Source organism: Hyaena hyaena, unplaced genomic scaffold (assembly GCF_003009895.1).
Source record: "Hyaena hyaena isolate Hyena2069 unplaced genomic scaffold, ASM300989v1 scaffold_204, whole genome shotgun sequence".
NCBI lineage: Eukaryota > Metazoa > Chordata > Mammalia > Carnivora > Hyaenidae > Hyaena > Hyaena hyaena.
In genome coordinates this window covers 1,124,504-1,147,387 of record NW_024080837.1, presented here as the reverse complement: position 1 = coordinate 1,147,387, position 22,884 = coordinate 1,124,504, and the positions used below count along the sequence as shown (strand labels likewise).

Sequence of the window (22,884 nt, the reverse complement as noted above, 5' to 3'; positions counted from 1 at the left end):
ACTACTTTGGTCTCCATTTCTTTATGGCCCAGAAGTTGGTTTCAGACTGAAATGCTACAACTTGAGTTTCACTGGCATGCATTATTCAGTAACCGCTTACATAGCTCAGTGTTATCATCTTCCCATCTCATTTCCAGAAAGGTCTGTTTAATTTGTGAACAGTCCATTTTAGACAGCAATACTAGTAACATCACAATATTGCTATTCTTCTGGGTGATATATTGGCAATATGTATATCCTAGTTTCTTCCATGGAAGAAATATGTCTAAAGGCCGCTAAATAGACTATTGGCAAGGCCTGGCACAAACTAACTGCAATATAACTCTTACTAAGCTTTGGCCATTAAAGGTAGCATTTAGAATGTGCTATTTTTAATGTCAGGGGGGAAAAAAAGCTCACATTATTTGCAAAGGACTAGTACTCTATTCGTTCTCTTATTTTATTTAAAACATTCTCACCTCATTTTCTATGTTTTATCTTTCTCTTTTAGGTACAGAGTTTATTTTCATTTATAGGCCATCAAACCTCCAAATGTTTGAGAGGTTTTGTGACTTGCTCAAGTTCATGTATTAACTTTGTGGCAGAGCTGGCATCAGAATGTGGGTTGCCTGACTCCAGCACACTGTTTATACATAGATTTACATTTACAAAAGATTTTTAAAAATCCCACATCATCCTCAAATTACTAAAAAACTCCAGGAAAGACCAGATGGCAAGCATGGATAATCTCAATTTTCATAGGAGGGGATACTGAAAGGGAAGGATGAATTCATGACTTGCTTACAATTATCCACATCAGGAGTCGTCAGCAAACCAACATGGAGTCTTTACTACCAGGCTTGTGCATCTAACAGTCTCTCCATCCTCTTCCCCACAAGGCCACTTCCTAAAAGGGCCGAGGTGCCTTCTCAAGGAACTGTCTCACGATTTAGTCCCGATAGGAACCCAAAACATAGATTCATTGTTAAATAGTTAACATTGTGTATTCTTGACTTGTGGTGACCTTAAAAGAAAAAGTCAGCAAAGTCAGAGCCAGGTTGTCCTTTGTAAATTGGAGAATGATTCACCTATTATTCCAGATAAAGTAAAAGGATGAATCACAGGGTTGTTTTAAATTCCTGCCAGCTCTTTGTTTATTGTTTCCTCTGATATGGAATTCCATTTATTCATTAATCTATCCCCGGTTCCTAACAAATGGGGCATCTACCCGGCCCTCGAGTAAACACTTAGTACTAGGCCTTTGTGCTCTGTGTAGGATGCCTGGAGCCCTCTTTCTACCTCCCAGTTATGAATAGGTCTTTAGACTCTAAGGAGTTGGCAAATTCTTTTAGACTCTAAGAGCCTAAGAGTCTGCAAACTATGGCTGGTGGACCAGCCACATGTTTTTGTAAATAAAAACTTTTATTTGAGCACAGTCGGGCCCATTCATTTGTCTATTATCTATGGCTGCTTTTCCTACAGGGCAGAGCTGAACAGAAATGACAGCAACTGAATGGCCTAAAAAGCCTAAGACATCTACTATCTGGCCCTTTGCAGAAAAAAAAAAATTTTCCCCCAATACTTGCATTTAGAATCTATTTATTGCCTTTTATGGTCAACCTGGAGTTGAGCCAGTGTCTAGCAAAACAACAAATGCACCATGACAAATGTTCATAGATCCGCAAGGCACTAACCTAGTCATGGAAGTCTAATTTAGTGTTACAGATTCACAGGCTTAGCTAATATGTAAATCAGCAGACATAAGAAATGAAGATTTCTGCTTGTATGGCACTTTCTAGATTAGGAAATATTTTATATGTGTTATCTCATTTGATTCTTCCAGTAACCTTAGAAAGTAAGCAGGAAATAGATTCTGAGACATTGCATATCCTAGAGTTGAACTCAGATTCAAGCATTTTATTTTAGCAGCTAAAATGATGCCTTTACCTCCACAAAACATTTCTTTCAGAAAAATTAAAAAAAAGTAGGGAGGAGTTACTAACATTTATCATCTTATAATGCACTGTTCTGAAATAATGTATTGGTAGATCATTTGCAATTAATTGTGCTTTGTAATAACATGTTCTGTCTTCCTAATTTGTGAGTGTATGTCAATAAGATGATAATAAAAATGCCATCAGCATTTGATTTAATGGCTTAAAAAGTCAAAATAAATATAAGCCTCACTGAATTATAAGTGAAAAATGCAAACTCAAATTTTGAAATCTTAGAACTTGCAAGCCAAGTCAATCACCTGGCTTTCTTGGATTAACCAAATTAAAAAACAAAAAACAAAAGTCTTGGAGTTAGCAGGGAAAAATAGTCTTAGAAAAAATTGGGGTATATATAAAAAATATGAGGACTACGTATAGGAAAATGGGAAATATGAGTTAATACAGTGCTCTGTTGTGGGTCAAATCGTATTGAGATTTTGGTACAGGCAACAAACCTGTAGACGACTGTTACATAGTTAAAAAAATTTTTTTTAAATGTTTATTTATTTTTGAGAGACACAGACAGAGATGAGCAGAGAAAGAGAGACACAGAATCTGAAGCAGGCTCTAAGCTCTCGGATGTCAGCACAGAACCTGATGCAGGGCTCAAACTCATGAACCGTGAGATCATGACCTGAGCCGAAGTCGGACCCTCAACGAACAGAGCCACCCAGGTGCCCCCAACTGTTATATATATATATTTTTTGCAATATATAACAATTGATCTCTGTGTGAGCAAACAATTTATAAAGGATTTCTAGTTGACCAAAACCTGGCTGTATCAGCCTTGGAACAGTATTAAAAGCAGTACAACATACTGTAGGATTCCATCTCTATGACATTCAGGAAAAGGCAAAACTATGGAGACACAAAAAAGATCAATGGTGCCAGGATGTGGGAGAAGGGAGGGATGAACCAGACAAGAGGAGCACAGAGGCTACTCTAATAATGGATATAGATCGTTATAAAGTTGTCCAACCATAACACCAACAGCAAACCTTAATGTAAACTATGGCCTTTGGGTGATGATGTGTTACTATAGGTTCATCAATTGTAACAAATGTACCACTCTGGTGAGGGGTGTTGATAGTGGGGAAGGGTGTGCATGTGTGGGGGGCAGAGGGTATATGAGAAATCTCTATACCTTCCATTCAATTTTGCTGTGAAGCTAAAACTTTTCTAATAAATAAAGGCTATTAAAAAAAATTAGTACAATGGGCTAGCAAAGGTCCCATTCTGTATCTTCCTCAGAAGCTTTATAAATGTGTGTTAAATATGTTTTAGGGTGGGTGGTTTTTTTTTTTTTTTTTTTTGGCATTTGGTTTTTTGCATACTATGATATGAATACAGGAAAAACAAAGACCTAGAATCCTTTCAGGGTAATAAATCCCAAACAAAAATGAACTTACTTCACACCCGGACTGAGTTTCCCATGAACACGACTCCTTCTCCTGAGGGAGAACACCTCTTTGGAAAGCATGGTCCCCCAGGCACGTTGGACACAAGGAAGACTCAAAATCTGGCTCCCCCGGTGGGAGGTGCACCACCGAGGGGCCCGTGTACTTCAGGCTGGGACTCTGATGCTTGTCCACACTGACCATTGGGCTCTTGATCCATCTTCGTACCTACAACATGCAAAAGAAAAGAATTGCATTTTGCCTCCTGTGATGTTTAATGGGGCCCCAGTGGGAAATTTGGTGGACGGATACTCATGAAAGGAGAATTCAGTCTCACGATTTCTCCATCGTTCAAGTGTTAATACAGTCCAAATGGGTCAGTTCTAACCAATCACTTTTTAGGCGTGTGTGTGTTTTGGCTAGTCATTTCAAATCACTGAGTCCATCTCCCCATCTGGGGGTGATTGGGGTAATAGCATTTCCTCTCAGGGTTGTCATGAAGATTTTACAATGTTTTTAAATGTCCAACTGTTTTGCCTGGCACATAATGTTCAGTTGATGGTGGCTATTTTACTTTTAGTCTTACTAATATGATTATGCGGACAGAAAGATTCGCAAATGTCTAAGGTGAATTACTAGTTATTCTTTTTTAATTTTGTTTGTTTGTGTGTGTGTGTGTGTGTTGTTTTGTTTTGTTAGTTATTCTTACTAGGGGAAATACTAACCTAAGGCTGTGAGCTTAGAACCCATTTGATGTTAAATGAATTAACATATATTTCACTATTGCAAAAACTTGATTATAAGAGAAGTTACTTCTGGTTAAGAAATTATCTCATAGTTGTTTTTAAAATGCTAAAACTCCCCACTTGTCTTGCTTGCATGTAGAATTCCTATAAGGTACAGAGAATATATGAAGCTATTCTAATATTACTTTAACTTAAAAACATTTTTAATGTTTATTTATTCTTGAGAGAGACAGAAAGAGTGTGAGCAGGGGAGGGGCAGAGAGAGCAGGAAACACAGAATCCAAAGCAGGCTCCAAGCTCTGAGCTGTCAGCAGAGCTAGACATGGAGCTCCAATTCACAAACTGTGAGATCATGACCTGAGCTGAAGTCAGACACTTAATTGACTGAGCCACCCAGGTGCCCCAAAGAGATTCTAATATTAAAACACATACTACTTATAGAGTACTTTAAATATAAAAGGCATTGTTGTAAATGTTTGACATTTCATCCTCAGATGTTTCAGCCTCAGAACAATTTTACATGATAGATACTACTATTAATCCCATTTTACAGATGAGAAAACAAAGGCACAAAGAGCTGAAGCAAATATTCCCAAGACACAATACTGGTATTAAGCAAAGGCTGGACTCAGGTACCTTGAATCCATAATCTAGTCCTTTACAAAAATGGAATTTTAACAAGTATGACAGTACTTTAAGACTGTGGTCACTAACTGCTTAACATTTATCTTGATTTAATATGTCTTTTCCATGCTCTTTGAAACCCCTGAAGATTTAAACAATTAGTAAAATCAACCCTATACCAAAAGAACAAAGAAATGAAATGACAGTAATGAAGTATAGTAATGTTACAGTTAAGTATTTTAAGGATATACTGAGAAGAAACTAAAATTGTAGTAACAAAGGAATATTTAAGCAATTTGATGAAATATTATGCCATCACTAAAAATAAATATCATGAATAATGTCTGAAAATGTGGAAAATGTTTAAAATGTAATTATATGGGGGAAAAAAGCCGAATACAAAATTGTTCAAGCAGTGGAATTCCAAATGTAAAAATATATGTACTATCTACAGGTAAAGCAAGAAAGCACTAGGCAAAATAATAACTGTTATATTCATTGTGAGGATTATGGATGTTTTATTTTCCTTCTTACAATGTAATTTTTTAAAGCATAATTTCTTTTAAGTTTATAAGAACCTCAAGCAATTAAAATTATCATATTTCTTTCTTTGGTTACATATGTGTCTTTCAATTGCATTATTCGCCTCATTTATATGTACTCTTTTCAATAGCCATTTAAAATATCTTTTTGAGTTTACCATCCTAATGTTTATTTGGTTTCCTTCAGTGTTTCTTGCACTCCAGGGTACCATTAGCATATTTTGTAGGTACATTCAAAGTGTTTATTTGATTCATTAATGAAAGTCTAAATGAAACTCAAAAAAAGTTCGAATCCACAATAGAATCTCTCTTTCTGATGTTAGTACCAAATGTGTTTTTGATCAACCTAAAAAGTACTAAATTTCATTAGAGATGAAAAATGTTTTTTATTATTCTTATTCAGAGGGCTTTGAGCTTGAAGTTCGGTGACCATTCTTGATTAGTTGGCAATCTTGTATTTTAAATCCAATCTTTTACTCTGGCTTACTTTCAAAGTCTCTTTTGCCAAGTAGATTTAACTTTGGGGTTACAAGGAATTGAATTTTTTAAGATATATTTCTTTAATGTTTATTTATTCTTGAGAGAAAGACAAAGTGTGAGTGGGGGTGGGGCAGAGAGAGTGGGAAACACAGAATCTGAAGCAGGCTCCAGGCTCTGATCTCAAACGCACGAACCCCGAGATCAAGACCTGAGCTGAAGTTGGATGCTTAACCGACTCAGCCATCCAGGCCCCTCACTAAGAAATGAATTTTAAAGAGATTTATCTTCAGATGAATTTGTATGGCCTGACTGATTAAGAATCTTGGTATACTGCAACATAAATCTTATATTTATGGACCACTTTATTTAGAGTAAATCTATGCAATACTGTCTTACAATTATTCAATTTATGATGGAAGAATGTCCATGTGCCTGAATCTAAGCCTTCAGTATGTTATAGAAAACACAAACTAGTTTTATCAGAGGACAAGAATTTAGAGACATTATATCTCAATTCAAAGTATGCATTGATCTATAAATGTAACTGATGTGTTGTATGTTAGAAATCATTGGGATTAAGAGTCACATGAGGAATTGTCATTTTGTTTGCTATCGCCAGCCAGGAATTCCCCGATATAGTCGAGATGACCTCGATCATATGCTGTCACACAACCAATAGATGTCTTTATAGAATTTCAAAGTTGGAAAAAACCCAGAGGTATTAGGAATTTGCCCAAAGTCACACTGTAAATTATTATGTGGTTAAAACTATATCATTGAACCAATTTCTACAAGAATATAAGCTGGTAAGGAGCAAGAAAAGTGTAAAATGGCAGGAACAAGAAAAGTGTAAAATGTGTAAATAACCAGGGTATGAAAATCAGGAGTGGTGGGGACCGTGAGGCCATGCCTGCTAAAGACATTTACATTTAAAAACAAAACAAATAAATAAAAACAAAATAAATCAAATGAACAAAAAACCGAGCAAGCACATGAACAATTCTGGTCAAAGAAAACCTTAATCAAATCTACCTCATATCTTTGAGGGTTACCATGTGACCCCCTGAAGTTATTCTATCAAGCAGAATTTAGTATGAAGTCAAATTCCATGAGGTAGAAATAAAATGATTTGATATCTTCTAACTTTTTCAAAAAGCAATCTGATGCTCTCCACATTTTAACATTCATTCATTCATTCATTCATCGTTCATGATTGAAGACCAGCTGTGTGTCAGGTATCATCTAGCTGTTGAGAGAACACGGCAATTAAGAAGATAGATCCTTGAAAACTTTCCCTTATAGAGTCTGAGTTATGACCAAAGGAATAAATGTATTTATTAAGGGAATACATTATTTATCTAATAAAATAAATAAGTGGATTATAATATGGAAGGGAGTAAATAAAGCAGAGAGGCTCGATCATTGAGGGTAGGAGGACTCTACTGTAATTGTATGAGAAAGGAAGGCCTCTTCGAAAAAACTCCAGAGGTGACAAGGCTCCAGAACATACAAGTGAGCTATCAAATAGGCACTTGGACCATCAAGTCTGCATTTCAGAGGAAAGATTCAAGCTGCAAACATGAATCTCAGGAGACTTGAAACAAACAGCCATAGTCTACTGCAGTCTTTCAGGAAAAAAAAAAATACCCAATGACTTGTCTGGATCTATGTGTGAAGTATGTGTCTAGGTGTTAAGCTCCCATTTCTGTAAGGAAAGGGACTTTGATTATTATAATCTATTACATTTCACTGAAATGTATTAAAATACATGATTTACTAGAGTCTTCTGAAAGCGGGTATGTATTTTGTGCCTTAACACATTCCACAGGGGCAAGATGTGGGTGGGGGTGATATTTCAATAGGAAGGCCCAGGATTCCAAATGACCCTCAACAAATTAACTCATTCAGAGTCTTATGGACAGGTGGGGATGTGATATTTCCTCTCTCACAGAGAATGTGGCAAGGGAAATGTAGAAACATTCCATTTTTCCATAAGCATCAGAGAGAAAGGTGTTATAAAAATAGATGCAGTGTTACATTTTGTAGGATTATGGCTGGCATTAAGTACACGCTATATGTCTTGAAACGCTTTATCTCCTTTGGCTGAATCCTCATTCTGACTTCAATATGTCCCCTCCCCGCTCCTCCTCTACTCATTTCCTTGGTTTTGTAGCCTCCCAAAGTGGTTTTTATAGGCCCGATTAAGGACTTGGTTTACGATGTTTACTTGATCTTGAGAGAGTGGCTGGCTTGTGAATGAATGCACGGGGCTCTCCCTCAGGCCTTGCAGGCAGGCAAGGTGCCCTCTAAAACTGCTGAGTGGAGGAACACTACTTCTGCCCCTGAGGGAGTTGCAGTTACAACTGGCCTATTGTGTCCCCTCAGGCTCTGCCCGAGGGACTAGCTGCCTGTGTGTGGCTCTGGGAGCTCCTCAGAGACCAGTCACAACGTCTCCCGGAAAGCTGTGCAGCCGTGTGTGTGAGAAAAGTGAATGCCCGGATACAAGCCTCAGCCCAGGCTCCTCGGCCACCTGGGCCCTGGGTTTATTCACAGCTACGCAACCGTTTGTTGTAAACAAACACAGTCAGGGGTGAGATCACCTCCCCGCCCTGAACAAATCAAGAATTCCCTCACTTGGGCTTTATAGGAACCTGCTCTCCAGACTGCATCAGACTTTTTTCTTAGAACAATTACTTCTCTAGATATCAGGGCGAAAGTGGAAGGTCCTTCGTTTAACCGCACAGCTACTCTTACTGAATGGGGTTTACACAAAATGTTCATCTGATTTCTGTTACATCCAGTCTGCCCTGGTTTTGTTAATTTCTTTATTTGAAAAAACAAAAACAAAATGATATCCAAAAGCAAGAATCCCTCAGACTAGAAAATCGCCAGATGTGATTAAAGAGATGGGCCAGCTTCAAGGGATTTTCCACTTTGTGGTTTTTTTTTCCCTATGATGTAATAGTAAACAGATATTACTCCTAATTGAAAACGGTTTAGCTGATTATGATATCAACCAGTGCAGAAAAATTACAGAGCGCTCAGGTACTTCTCTGTGAACTCTAAAGCAATACCTGCTGGTCTCATGATTCCTTTTGTTTTCTGGGAACAAAGAGCTGTCTTTTTCTTAAAATCCAAGTGAACCTGAAGTTGGACACAACTTCTGCAACTTCCAGAGGGGCGTGTGTTTTTATTATAGAGAACTGGCTTCGTTTATGTGATACCTCAATTACTTTTTTTTAAAAAATGTTTTTCCTAATGTTTATTTACTTTTGAGAGAGAGATAGAGAGAGCCCGAATGGTGGAAGGGCAGAGAGCGAGGGAGACACAGAATCTGAAGCAGGCTCCAGGCTTCGAGCTGTCAGCACAGAGCCTGACGCAGGGCTCAAACCCACAAAGTGTGAGATCATGACCTGAGACGAAGTTGGACGCTAACCAACTGAGCCACCCAGGTGCCCCCATAATTACTTTCAATTCGGATATAGTCAGTGAAGTTTTCTAGTGGGAATTACTTGGGTAATTCAATTGGTTATAAGGGACCTCCACACCTCCTTCTTTTCCAGAAGGTGCCTGTCAGTAGACTGGTTATGACATTAATGTAAGCCAGGAGAAGGCTCCTGGAAGCAAATTCCTCACACTGGTGCCTGAGGCTGCTTCACAGCATGGCTCTTAGAATGTAGCAGTGATATAATAATCTGATGGTAGTGGTAGTAATCTGATTTATTCACCCTAGCTCTATGGGTCATCACATCGCTTTCCATCCTCTGACGATCTGCAGTGTTTATTATTACACGAAACCTTGGAGCATCTTGGCTCACTGGTTGCTATTATGCCTATGTCATCTTTCCAACTGGACCATACGGGTGAGAACAGCTTTTTAGGCTTTTTTTAATTCCTCGGAGGCCGACATATGGTCTTACAAATAGTAGGCAATAAAAATAGGAATTGCTTGATTATTTTTGACAACTATATTCGCTTATAGATCTTAACGTACTTTGCGACCATCCTTTATCAAGGTGATAAATATGCTGTATGTAACTGTTTCCCTTACACAGCAGTACCTCCCCAGACCAGGCCCGGAGGCGACCGAGTGGCTTCTGGAATTCCCCATCCTCTCATGCTATTTGCCCTTGGGATTTCCCAGTCCTTTCCTCTCAGCATTGACCAAAGTACTTACATCCTGTCCTAGATTCTCAGCGTCTAACCTGGTGTTTCCCCAGGCCTAGTCTCGGGGCACGGGGTGGCCAGGGGGACTAGGAGAAGAGGAAGGAGAGGACACAGGTCCATCCTCTCCCATGATGTTGGTCAGCGGGCAGCCCCCGGAGCTCCATCTCATACAGCTGCCAGCCGGCTGCCCTGCCCTCCCAGCAAGTTCTCGCGAGGATTCAACACCAGACACAGTCCTTGCCCTGTACTTCCAACTGCACAAATGTAAACTCCCCTTCTGTCTCCTCCTCCCCATTGAGGCACTCACCAGACCCCAACCCATCAAGTTTTAAATAGAAAAAGCTCAGAAATCCAGCAACATAAGGCTTCTTTTTGAAATAGAAGCAACGTTTTTCTCGGTCCTTTAAGATATGGGACTGATCCTTTTGATTTCAAATAGTCTTCCTTGGATTTAAAAGAAATTAAAGAAGACGGAGAAAGAGAGGAAGAAGAAGGAGGAAGAGGAAAATGAGGAGAAGGAGGGAAAGGAGGAAAGAAGGAGCAGAAAAAAAATACTTCAGGTAATATATCTAAGGGACATTAGGTGTTATTTCCTTTGCAAATGAAAACTGAGGCTTGGAAAATGGCAATGCCAGGCTGACCCCTAGGAAAGAGCCCACCTCCTTTCCACAGTTCATTCACCAGAGCTTTGGAAACTCCCCCTCCTGGTTCCCCTTTTCTAATTTTTTTTTTTTTTTACCTCTTCCTCACTTGGCTAGTGTCTCTTAGCACATTCAACACGTTCTTGCAACATCTCCTAAAAGCTAGCAAACTAAAAACAACCACCCCCCCCTTACCCACAAACTTCCTTGTTCCAGCAACCCTCTCACCCCACCTGACTTCTTTCATTCTTAGCCATGCTTTGAGAAGAAAGCCACTTCACATTATTCCTCAACTCATTGCAATTTGTTCATTAAACAATACTTATGGATCACCTGATATTTGCAGGGACCAAAGTGAGGGGCATAACAAAGAGTCTCACCCCATTAAAGCAAGTTTTCACCATGAGGCCAATAAATCTCGTTGCCAAATGCAGCCAACACTTTTCAGTACCTACCTGGCTTGCATGCTGTGCAGCGTTTAAAGGTTTCAACACGAGCTTAGCTATTTGCTTAGGCATTCTGCTGGGTGGTGGGGACACAAGGAAATGCAATTGCTTGAATGATCTTTGGGTGAGGGTGCTGGCATTTCAGGGACTTACCCAAGAGCCTGTGGTATATCATGGTATAGTAAGTGTCTAATGTACCAAAGGGTAGAAAGCATCAGTTCTAGAACAATAGTGCTTGGCTGAAAACCCCTGAAATATTGGTGTGCCCTCCCAGAGCAATAATACCTACCTCATCAGGGTTTTGTGAAGACTAAATGAAATGATTCAAGTAAGCCTAGCGCCTGGCACTGGGTGAACACTTGGGTAATATTTGCTTTATAGTGATGGCTTGATGTAATGAGAGGTCTTTATATAAAATGCCATGGGAGGAAAAGATGTGGGGTGTTTGGGGGAAGCTGGGACAAACCAGGGAAGGCTGTCTGGAGGAAGTAAGGTTATACTGTGTCACGAAGGTTGAGTTCAAGGAAGCCAAGTTGACTAAAATGGAAAAGATGTTTCCAGCAGAGAGACTGGCAGAGGTCAAAGTATGGAGGTAGGAATCTGCGTGGAATGTGTAGAACATAAGCCCAAAGAGGAGTAGCAAGAACTGAATAGGGACAGAAAAATTGGATCACGAAAGTGTTGTAAGAAGGGAGTAAAATTGTCAGATGTTTCTTTCATTTCACTGTGAAGGATGGCTATAAGATGGTCAAGAACACCAGTAGCTGGATGAGTCAGGGATTGATTACAAAAGAATTGAGGACCCAGAAAGAACAGTAGAGTGAGAAGGAGAGAAGTGTCATCAAATCTATCATTTCCTTCTCAAGTCCATATCCTTTTTCTGGATTCCTAAAGCCATCTCCTAGGTGGCCTTGCCCCTTAAATCGGTTTTTAATGAAACCATAGCATCTTTCTAAATGCAAAAGTTGATCTTGTCCCTGCTTTAAATTCCTCAGTGATTCCTTATCGCCAGCAGCAGTGACTTTCAAACCTGTTTGGTCAAGATCAATGTACTGTAAGAAATTCCTATGCTTTTATGCATTTATAAAAGATATAGAGATATATGCAACTGAAACAATTGGTAACATCCCAAATTTACCCTTTTTACAGAAAATGCACTCACATTTTCCATTCCAGTCTATTCCTTTCAAATGTTGACTTCAACCCACTGAGTTGATTTCATGGCCCACTAATAAAGTGCTACGCAAACGGAAGAACGTCTAAATGGTAAAATCTAAATTCCTTGGCCTTGGATACTGCATCTCCTAGGATCTGAATTTTCATTTCTCATTGTTCTCCCTGTGCAGCCAGATCTTCACCATATCATTTGATTTGCAGTTGTCTTAAAAGTTGCTCTCCTAAGTCTTTGTGTACAGGCTGCTTTCTCCAACTCACCTTGTCCATCTGGATAGTCCTGCTAAGAGTCACATACTTGGGACACTTTTCCATTGTCTGGCTTCTCACTGCTTCTTGACCCATTTTGGTATTGCTTTGTTTAAATGGAACACATACAAATTTGCTCTGCTTTACTTATCTATTTCTTCTATTAGAATATGAGTTTCACAAGGACCAAGACACCATTTTCTCTGCTATTTTCATTAATAGGACATCCACAAGTTTATTTTGTGTGTTCCCTCTTCCAAGCCTATCGCCTCCCTATTTCCCATCTGCCTTCACTTTGCATTGAAGGTTTCCGGGAAAAAGTCTCACAAGTATATCCCCAGAGCTTAGCACAGCTCCCAGCACATAGTAAGTGATGAAGAAATATTTGTTGATTGGTATGAAGCCAGGTTCTATTCAAGGAACAGGGAATAAAAAATAAGAAGCAGTTGTTTTTAAGTATCAACCAGGAAATCAGCAGTTGTAAAGCAGTGTTAAAGCTAGTGTGAGTGCATCGTTGGGTCAAGCAGGATAGGGCTGTGGTAGGCTAGAGAGTGGAGTTCTTACAGGTCAGTTCATGGAGAGGGTTTGACTGAGGGCCAATCTTGTGGCTAATTAATTGTGTGCAGCAAGATAGAAAGCCAAGAGGTAAAGGGTGGAGGCAGATATCAAGGGGACATGAATGCTTGAATGGTGAAATGTTATCTTAAATTTTCAATATGGGAAAACTTAAGAATCTTAAACTTTAGAGCAATCTAATCAGATTGAATGAATTAAAGCATCTAATCTAATTGATGAATTAGAGAAGGTCCAAGAGAAAGGCAGACTGGCCTAGAGGAATGAGCACTATGTGCAGAGAGGTCTCAGGAAGACACCTCTCCATATATTTCCAAACCCAGGGAGTTTCACAAGTGGCTGTTAAAATTTTTAATTTTATTTTTACACTCTGTGTGACCTGATAAGGGTAAGTGAAAGCTGAATGGGGCATGAAAAGAGTGGGCCCTTGGAGATCTGGGTTCAGGTAGGATGAATAGGGGGTCAGCGGGCAGACCCAGAAGGTTGCACTGGGAAGTGGTTATCCTTGTATATAACAGAGAGGAAGTGCTGTTCTGCCCCTCTGTTGGAGCTCTGTGGTGGTGTCCTTCAAAGACCATCTCTTTCCTTTCTTCCATTCTCCTCCCTCCCTCCCCTTCAACCTAATCTAGTGATAAAGGTTTATTATTTCATATAACAGTTAAATTCCTTAATAATATAGTTGTATTATGAATTTAATATATTTTTATGGTTAAGGGTAAGGTCAGGTATGGCGCATGAAAGGTTACTAAACAGCAAGTATAATATTGTTTTCATGTTATTCTGAGGTTAAGCAGTCAGTTTACAAGTGATTTGGATTTCCTCTTAATTTGCTGAACAGAAGTATAGTTAAGATATAAAAATGAATAGGTGCCTGGATGGCTCAGTCGGTTAAGCACCTGACTCTCGATTTTGGCTCAGGTCATGATCTCACCATTCATGAGTTGGAGCCCTGCACCGGGCTCTGTGCTGACCGTGTGAAGCCTGCTTGGGATTCTCTCTCCCCACCACTCTCTCTGCCCCTCCCCCATTCATACTTGCTCTCTCACTCTTTCTCTCTCTCAAAATAAATAAATAAATAAACTTAAAAAAGATATAAATATGATTTTCTACAGGAATGAATAACTAACTAGATTAAGAGAGTTGGATCCTACTTCTGGATTTGTGACTCCCTTGAGCAAGTCATGCAAACCATTGGACTTCACTGCCTTCATCTGCACAGTGAGGCTGGGAGCTGGAAGGCCTTGCAGTCAGTTCTAACCATGTCAGATTTAAGGCTATTTACTCACTGGAATTCTGCTAACGCGATGTGGAGCCCTTACTGCTCTGGTGTGCAGTGCTTAGTATAGGTTTGTTGAATGGATAAATGATCAAGTAACATTGCTTTACCCGTTTTTTTCGTTTGGCATTCCTGTCGCTTTCTACAGGAATTTTGTATTACTTCCATTAGATAAATTGAAAAAAAAAAAACACCATAGGGCTTTTAAAAAAAAATCTTATGGTTTGGGGCGCCTAGGTGGCTCAGTCGGTTGGATGTTAGACTCAATTCCTGGGTTCCTGGGGCTCTGAGCTGACAGGACAGACCCTGACTGAGATTCTCTGTCTTCCCCTCTCTCTGCTCCTCCCCCACTCATGCCCTGTCTTTCAAAAATAAATAAATAAACATTAGAAAATAAAATAAAATAATCTTATGGTTTAAGGCAGTTGCTTAAAAATCCATTTAAATTGCAGTAATAAAGACTGAATAAAGTCTCATTATTTGAACTCTGTCCATTAATTAAATTCGAAATACTAAGTGAAAGGGGAGATGGTTAACAACATCCAAAATGGGGTCCCATTACTACTCCCTGTTCTTTCTATTCCTTTGTTGAGTCTTCTTATACAAGAAGCGCATGGCACATTCAGTTTTATTTTTATGCAAAAACAATTTTCCCCTAAATGATGCTCGTGCTGAATTGGTAATGGTTTCTATTTTGGTATTCTATTTTTTCTCACTTCATGTTTCATAAAGAAAATGGTAAGATTTCATTGTTCCCTGGAAACAAGAAGAGAATAAGCTAACAAATAGATATTTACTAAGTACCTACTATGTCCCAAAATTATGTGAGGTTCTGAAAATGTGGAGAATGAATTGCAGATGTTTGATGATCCTATGGAAATCGCTAAAATTGGAAAACTCACTGTGACCTCAGGACCACTGAGAGAGAAGAAAATTACTGTGACTGTGAGTCTAATTGGGGAAGGACAGATGTATTTTTGCGACATGTAAATAATAGTAATCATAATAAAAATACCAATAATAGAGCTAAAGGATCAGAATGAAAGAGAAGTCCGAGCAACATTGTTCCTGGTGATCCCACCCCTTGCAGAAACAGTGTAATCTGTCGATGGGTATCAAATACTGAACAGCATGAGCCGACTTGTTAAAGAAGAAAAACAAATGGAATGTGTAGTCCAGAAATATGCATTTAATGCTTTGCATAACATGGTCCTCATTAAATCCCAAAAGAAAAGAACAAACCTTGGCTTTTGCGGGGAGAGCTTCATATACAAATTGTACATGAAAAGGTGGTTTATAGAAACTTCTAATCATCATGCTGTGCCAGGCTTTTACTATAAAATCAACGCTCAGACAAGTCAGGTATTGAGTTTATATACTAATTTGGAATCAACAGATGTTCCATAAGCCATACACGACAATATTACAAGTAAAACTGAAAACATTCAACTTTGCCGAGAAAGTCTAGCATTGGGTGCGTTCGTTGTTTTGTCATCTTGCATCCTTTGCCCCACTTTACCTGAAGGCAGCCCCAGCCCCGTCTCCACTTCCGGTTTCTCATTTGGGAATTACTCTTCTCAAATGTCATGATTTTGGAGAATTGTCAAGGGCAGTTTATGACACCTGGACAGGATGGATTTGTGATTCAGGCAGACAGAGATAAAATCCTGGGCCTCTGGCCTTAGTGATTGGTCTGAGGGTTAGCATGTGACACAAATAGAGCCAATCAGAATCCTTCTCCACAAGCTTCCCCCCACCCCCATTCCGAAGATGGAGGTAGAGTCTTTCTTCTCTTTCCTTTTGGATTACAAGATGTAGGGATGCTTCCTGAGGAAATACACATCTCTTGTCATGTGCAAAAGCCCGAGATAAGAGTCTACCTAGTGAGAGGCAGAGACACATTGCACTCAGATGCCAGGAAGTGTGTATTTGTTTTTAATGTGGACCATAGTGTAGTTAGGTATAAGGAACGAACTTTTAAAGGAAAAAAAAATTGCTTTTAGGTAGATATAATAATTCAAAGTATTTCACAAGCTGAATAGCTGGGGCATAGAGCACAGATGTTGGTTGTATGACCCAGGCAGCTCCCTAGTAAGGTCCCTACTGTTCCAAGCTTTACCACTTCTTCGCTTGCTGGATGGTGGAGAGCTCTTAAAGAGTCCTGGGACAGGGCAGAACATCTGGGTTGATTTGAGGGAGGGGACACTCACAAGTTTCTGGACAGTGGCTCTTTACTAACTCATAGGATTGATGGTGGGGGGCGGGGTGCAGGGGAAAGGGGATCCCATTGGTGATGGGCATTGAGAAGGGCACTTGGTGGGATGAGCACTGTGTGTTGTATGTAAGCAAGGAATCACTGGAATCTACCCCACCAAATCAAGAGCACACTGTATATACTGTATGTTAGCCAACTTGACAATAAATTGTATTTAAAAAAAAATATTTCAGTATTTCAAAATCAGTATGGCTTATTATGCATACCAACTGAACATTAGCCCTGGATTGGGGAAAGAGGAGATGGTATTGGAGCTATTTTTTGTGGCAATGACAGAGTAGACTGTGTGATAGAGATTGCCCAGGGCTACAAAAACTGTCAAATTTCTTGAACTCCAACTGTTCTTACAGTTTTGGATCCTGTAGTCTCCATTTACATCCTAAACTGATGATGACCAAGATCTCATTTCTTTCCACAATCCATCTGTCGCTGAGCACTCTACCAAATGCCAGCAGGTGCAAGAAAAAATCACTTCTCCATGTCCAAGGTGAAATAAAAGAAGCAACTACATTTCATTAAAAAAAATAGAGCAAATTTTCTGAGCGTAAAGGAAACTAATAAAAAAATAGGAAAGAATTTCCCAAACACATGAAATAAAATTTCTTGAATGGATCTTAGTAGGTGCTTTCGCTGATAAATCCACTAAAGTAAAACAAAAGCAGTATTAATGAAAATGAGGGATTTGAACTCTAGGTCTGTCTCTCCCTAGTGAAACAAATATTTTTAAAAATGCTGATGATTCAAAGAAAAACTATGGTCAGCAAATAACTAGCTCACTAGTACATTTTATCTTCTCACCCCATAGGGAACATTTTTTGGAACCCAAGGGTCACAGACTAGGTGGTCATTTAACACTATCACACCACCTACTAATTTCCCTTCTTTCCTTTGCCCCTTTCCAATCCACCCTACACTTCACTGCTCCCTCCTTTTTCCCCAAACTAGGTTTTGATGATGTTACTTCCTTGCTTAGTACTCTCAATGGCTCTCTAGTGTCTATTGAATACCGGCCAAACCACTTTAAGTAGCATTTTCCCTGGACAATCTACATGCTCTGGCTCTAGCACAATTTACAATCTTATTCCCCATGACTCACCTACCTTTGTGCCATAACCCAGCCAAAACAGATTATTTGGTCTTTTCCTAAAAAAAAAAAAAAAAAAAAAACAACCAAAGAACAAAACAAAAAAAAAAAACACTGTGTCTTTTGTCTTTTGAGCCTCTGACTTTTCATGAGTTCTTGTCAACAGACATGCCCTTTATTCCTCACCTCATCTCAGTTCTGCAAAGCCAGGTCTTACCCAAACTTGAAATTTTGACTCTAAACACATCTTCACAAATGTTCACTACAACTCCATGAAGTATCTTCCTCCTTGAACCCCCATTCTACTTCAAACTTCTCGTGTGAACCTATCATGTTATATAGCACCATGATTCATGCATTCTTTAAGGACTCCAGCTAGTATTTATTTTCATGGATAATTACCATGAGGTATATTCTCCTCCTGGGGTCGTGGGAAATATATAGAAGAATTTTTTTTGCCATAATGTCATGCTAGGAGGGTTAAGAGTAAAAAACTCATAACGCATACATAAAATAGGAAGTCTTCATTTATACTCTGAGAATTCCATTGAGCAATTCAGTCATAAAACTCATTTCTTTGCCACTACTGGCTATGTTCCTTTTTCTAAGGGATGGTACAAGACGTCAAAAGCTGCAGTAAAATTCCTAACATGTCCTTGGACCAATGCTTTCCATAGCATTTATTTGCTTTTGACATATGACTTGGGTGCTGGCCAATGATTCACTTATAATTTCATCTCCAGGTGCTTCTTGCCTTTCCATCCATTGGTATTAGTTTTGCCTCTTTGATTATATCAGGCTTTAATATTCTCACTTATCACCTTCTTGAAAAATAACTGGCCTCATTATAGCTATTGTCAACTAAGTCATTCTCCCCTGAAAACACCTAGACCATTTTACTAAAAACCCTCAACACAACTCTTCATCATTTTCCTCTTTCAAGTGAAGAATTTCTTTCAGTCCCAGTCAATCTTGCAAGTGGCCTTTCCCTATAGAAAGATGTCCCTATCCTGTAAAGTATACTTCCTATTACCATTTCATACCTATATCTTATTCATGACTGTCTTGAGGGCACATAGAAATTCTAGGTATTTGTTGAATGAATAGACAGGTAAAGGAGTGGATAAATGCCTTAGTGTGGTGATTCAGCTTCTTAATTTTCATCCCTTACTAGATTGTAAATTCTTTATAGATAAAGATTTGGCTTTGTACATCTTTGTGTCACTTGTCATCCCAAGCGGTGTCTCGCATGGATCAAGTTCAGCAAATAATTTGTTGTATTCGTTGCTGAGTGTGCACCTGTTACCCTGTGAGGTCTGAATGAATGAGTAGACCCAATCTTTGGAAATTTCACCGTCCCATTTTCTGTTCCACTTTCCTTGAATCTAGATCATATCACATTTCTAAAGCTCTGATCCAACGTTTTCATCTACCTACTTATAATTTTAGCTTTTGTGTCTTAAGACCATTAGAAATTGTGATTTCAAAAGTTGTTTCTACTACATATTGGATGAGTGACTTTGAACAACTAACTTAACCTCTGAGTGAGTCCTCATCCATTGAGAGGTAATGATCATACCTACCTAATAAGTGGTGAGGATTGGAAGATGAGTTGATGGTAGTAATGGAAGGCATGTGAGCTCTTTCTAAGCATGTAAAATGAATATACCTATTCAGGTACGCCTCAGAGATATCGTGGGTTCAGTTCCAGACCATGGCAATAAAGGGAATACTGCAATAAAGTGAGTCAAATGAATTTCTTTGGTTGTCAAATGTCTATAAAAGCTATGTTTACACTATACTGCAGCCTAAGCATGAAGTAGCATTATGTCTAAAAAATTGTACATACCTTTTTAAAAGTATGCATTTAGTGCTAAAACATGCTAACCATTATCTGAGCTTTCAGCTAATTGTAATCACTGATCACAGATCACCATAACAAATATGACAATATGAAAAAGTTTGAAGTGTTATGATAATTACCAACAAGTGACACAGAGACATGAAGTGAGCAGATGCTGTTAGAAAAGTGGCACTTACAGGCTCGCTCGACACAGGGCTGCCACACCACAAACCTTCCATTTATTAAAAAGAAAATGTGAGGGGCGCCTGGGTGGCTTAGTCGTTTTAGCGTCCGACTTTTGCTTAGGTCATGATCTCGGGGTTCGTGGGTTTGAGCCCCGCGTCGGGCTCTGTGCTGACTGCCAGCTCAGAGCCTGGAGCCTGTTTCAGAGTCTGTGACTCCCTCTCTCTCTGACCCTCCCCTGCTCACGCTGTCTCTCTCTCTCTCCTAGAAATAAATAAAACATTAAAAAAAATTAAAAAAAAGAAAATGTGGCACATGCAAAGTGCAATACAACAAAGTGTAATAAAATGAGGAATGCCTGTTGTAAGGGTAATTAATTTTGCAGTATTCGCAGTTTGTTTTCAAAAATGAAATTGGCTAGCAGAAGAGGCAAGAAGCTTTTAGTCACTAGGGTTACTTCAGAGAAAGTTGTAGCCACTTGGCAAGTGTGGGTAGAGGGAAGTCAAGACCTTTACGATACTGTTCAGTTCTGACATACCTTAATCCCGCATATAACTTGTACACAAAGTTGAACTATGTACTTGAGCTTTTTTACACTTCAGCTCTGACAGGTCAACTCACGAATTATTTTCCTCTTAATTGTGGAATAAGAGATACTGGCTTGGAAGCTGTTCAAGTAGGAAAAGTCCCAGGGATTTTAGTTTACTGTAAGCCTTATAAGAATACTATAAGGACTTATTTAAATGAGGCTATATCCTTAGAAATATTGAGGCCCGGGCAAGACAAGTGATTGGTTCTAGACTTGTTCTTTTGACTTCGACAGCGGTATCATCAGACTAGGGAACACCCAAACAGCAGCCGATAGAATGGGGAAGAGATTATGACTGTCAGTTCTAGGTATCAGTTGGGCTCCACTATTTTACCTACTTACTAAATTAAACACTGATTTATGTGCTGCTGTGAACAAATTTCATAGACGTGTTCAATATCTACAATTAGTTTAGTATAACTGAGAGAGTTTATGTTAGATAATCTGGGTTGACCTCAACCAATTGGTTGAAAGGCTTTAAGAACAACACTGAGGTCTCCCCTAGAAAGCAGAAATTCTGCCGCAAGATTGCAGAATCAGCCTTGTGGGCTGCCCTGTACATTTCAGACTTGCCATTGCCAGTCACACGAGCCAAAGCATTGAAATAACTCTCTTTATAGCCCCTGCTGGTTCTTTGTCTCTGGGGAAACCTGGCTGATGGAGAGATCAAATAAGAAAGATGGAAATGAGAACTCAGGAAGGCCATCACAACAGTGCTCCAGTATTTGAATAGGTATACGTGAGAGGTGAGCTAATGAATGAAGAGACAACAAGGCATCTTTGGGCTGCCTGTAAACCAAAAGTTAAATGGGGCCTTCTTTTAATGAAGGCAGCTGCCCTTCAACAGGCACATCAAAGAGAAAATCTGACCAAGCTCTCACTCCCTACAATGAAGTGCCAAAATAATGCAGTTTTTAGTACTAGACATTAAATGAGTCACTTCCTTACAGCTCTTTAAAATGTTATTTGCTCTTATAACTGTTCTTCCCAGAACTTCACTGTGGCTCATATAAATAATATTTCCGCTTTGTGGACCATTAGACTATGCCTGAAGCCCCCAGATACATATCCATTCACCGAGTAAAGCCGCTCCCATGGTTCTCATTTTATACAAGACAAAGCTGATGCTTTTTTGAAGTCATCCAACCAGATCAGGACTTGGATAAGACCAGTGAGTTTAAAAACTTTCAGCCAGTGTTTTCCCTTCCAAACTAGGCATCACCTCTCAGCCAAATGGCTTTCACCTTGCACGATTTTTGCAAATTTTTCTGTGTGGCTTTAGCCAGCAAAACAAATTCTATGCTTTTAAAGCATAGACTCAAGAGCTGAATTCTTAAAAAGGCAAACTTTGAAATGCACACATGGCATTATCATTTTGTGATGCCTAATGCTGCTGTTTGTGTCTCCCAAAGCTATTGAGTGAATCTTATGAAAATAACTTCAAAGCTAGAAGGTGACTTAAAAAGCAGTCAGCTATGCCTTTGAAATGCCTACTTACAGTGTGTCCTATGCACCCAACTCTGGATGGCGTCATGCAAGCCCATGCTTGTGGAGGGCTTCACCTTTCCTGGTATACGTTTCATGGGATTGCTTGCTATAATTATTTTTTCTAGACTTCAGCAACTTTAGCTGAAATATGGAGCCAATATAAAATAGAATAACAATATAATAATCATCCCTTACAACTGGAGATGAATATAATGGATTTCCTCACTTAAAACGAGGCACCTTTTAAATCTAATCATTAGTTCTTAGATGGAAATTATGTCTGTTTTAAGTCCCTACATCTAGTTATCTTAAAGGATATTGTATGTGTTCAGGTACCAGTTAACATAATTTTGTTTCTGCTTTCTTTTATTTCATTAAATGATATACAATTATATTAATTTAGGAGGATGAAGACTGAAATATTTTAAAAATGTATTTCTAAAAGGGGAAAGGTATTATTTCATATTAATCTGAAGAGAACTAATAAATCTTAGAATTGAATAGAATTTCTAGGTCCTAAAACCTCCATGGTGCTCTTCAATATTTGCTCTTTCTCATTTGCCTGGGAATGGAGAAATTTTTAATAAACATATTTAAGAGGGGTACCTGGTGGTACAGTGAATTAAAGCATCTGACTCTTGATTTCAGCTCAGGTCATGACTTCATGGTTCATGAGATCGAGCCCCACGTCAGGCTCTGTGCTATCAGTCAGGCTCTGTGCTGTGTGTCAGCACAGAGCCTGCTTGCGATTTTCTCTCTCCTTCTCTCTCTCTCTGCCCCTTCTCCATGGGCTCTCGCTCTCTCTCTCTCAAAATAATGACATAAATTTTTAAAAATTTGAAAAATATATTTAAGAATTTCCAGAGCTGGCATGTTGTAAAAAATTTTTTTTTAAGTTCTTGATTAGAATAAAATTTAATTCATCTGGAATTTAGTTATTCTCAAATTCAAGTTTGACTGATATCAATTGCCTAGTTAATGTAGGCTTTCAGAGCTTATTTCAGAATTCTATCTGTAACAGTCTGATAAAAACACTCTATTTCAGCATGGTGTTTAAATGATAGATTTAGGTTACAGTATGTAAAAAGGCAAGCAGAAAAATATTAACTGTTCTTTCAAAAGTACACAAAAGACA

General features: G+C 38.9%; 1 protein-coding gene across 1 annotated transcript in view; it reads right to left on the bottom strand.

The window, feature by feature from the left end:
• The window catches only part of SGK1 (serum/glucocorticoid regulated kinase 1), a 112,687-nt gene that overhangs the window by 65,014 nt on the left and 24,789 nt on the right, over positions 1-22,884 (bottom strand). Inside the window, exon 2 of the mRNA XM_039242043.1 lies at positions 3,383-3,598. Coding sequence (XP_039097974.1) covers positions 3,383-3,598 — 216 coding nt within the window. The remainder of the gene's footprint in view (positions 1-3,382; positions 3,599-22,884) is intronic.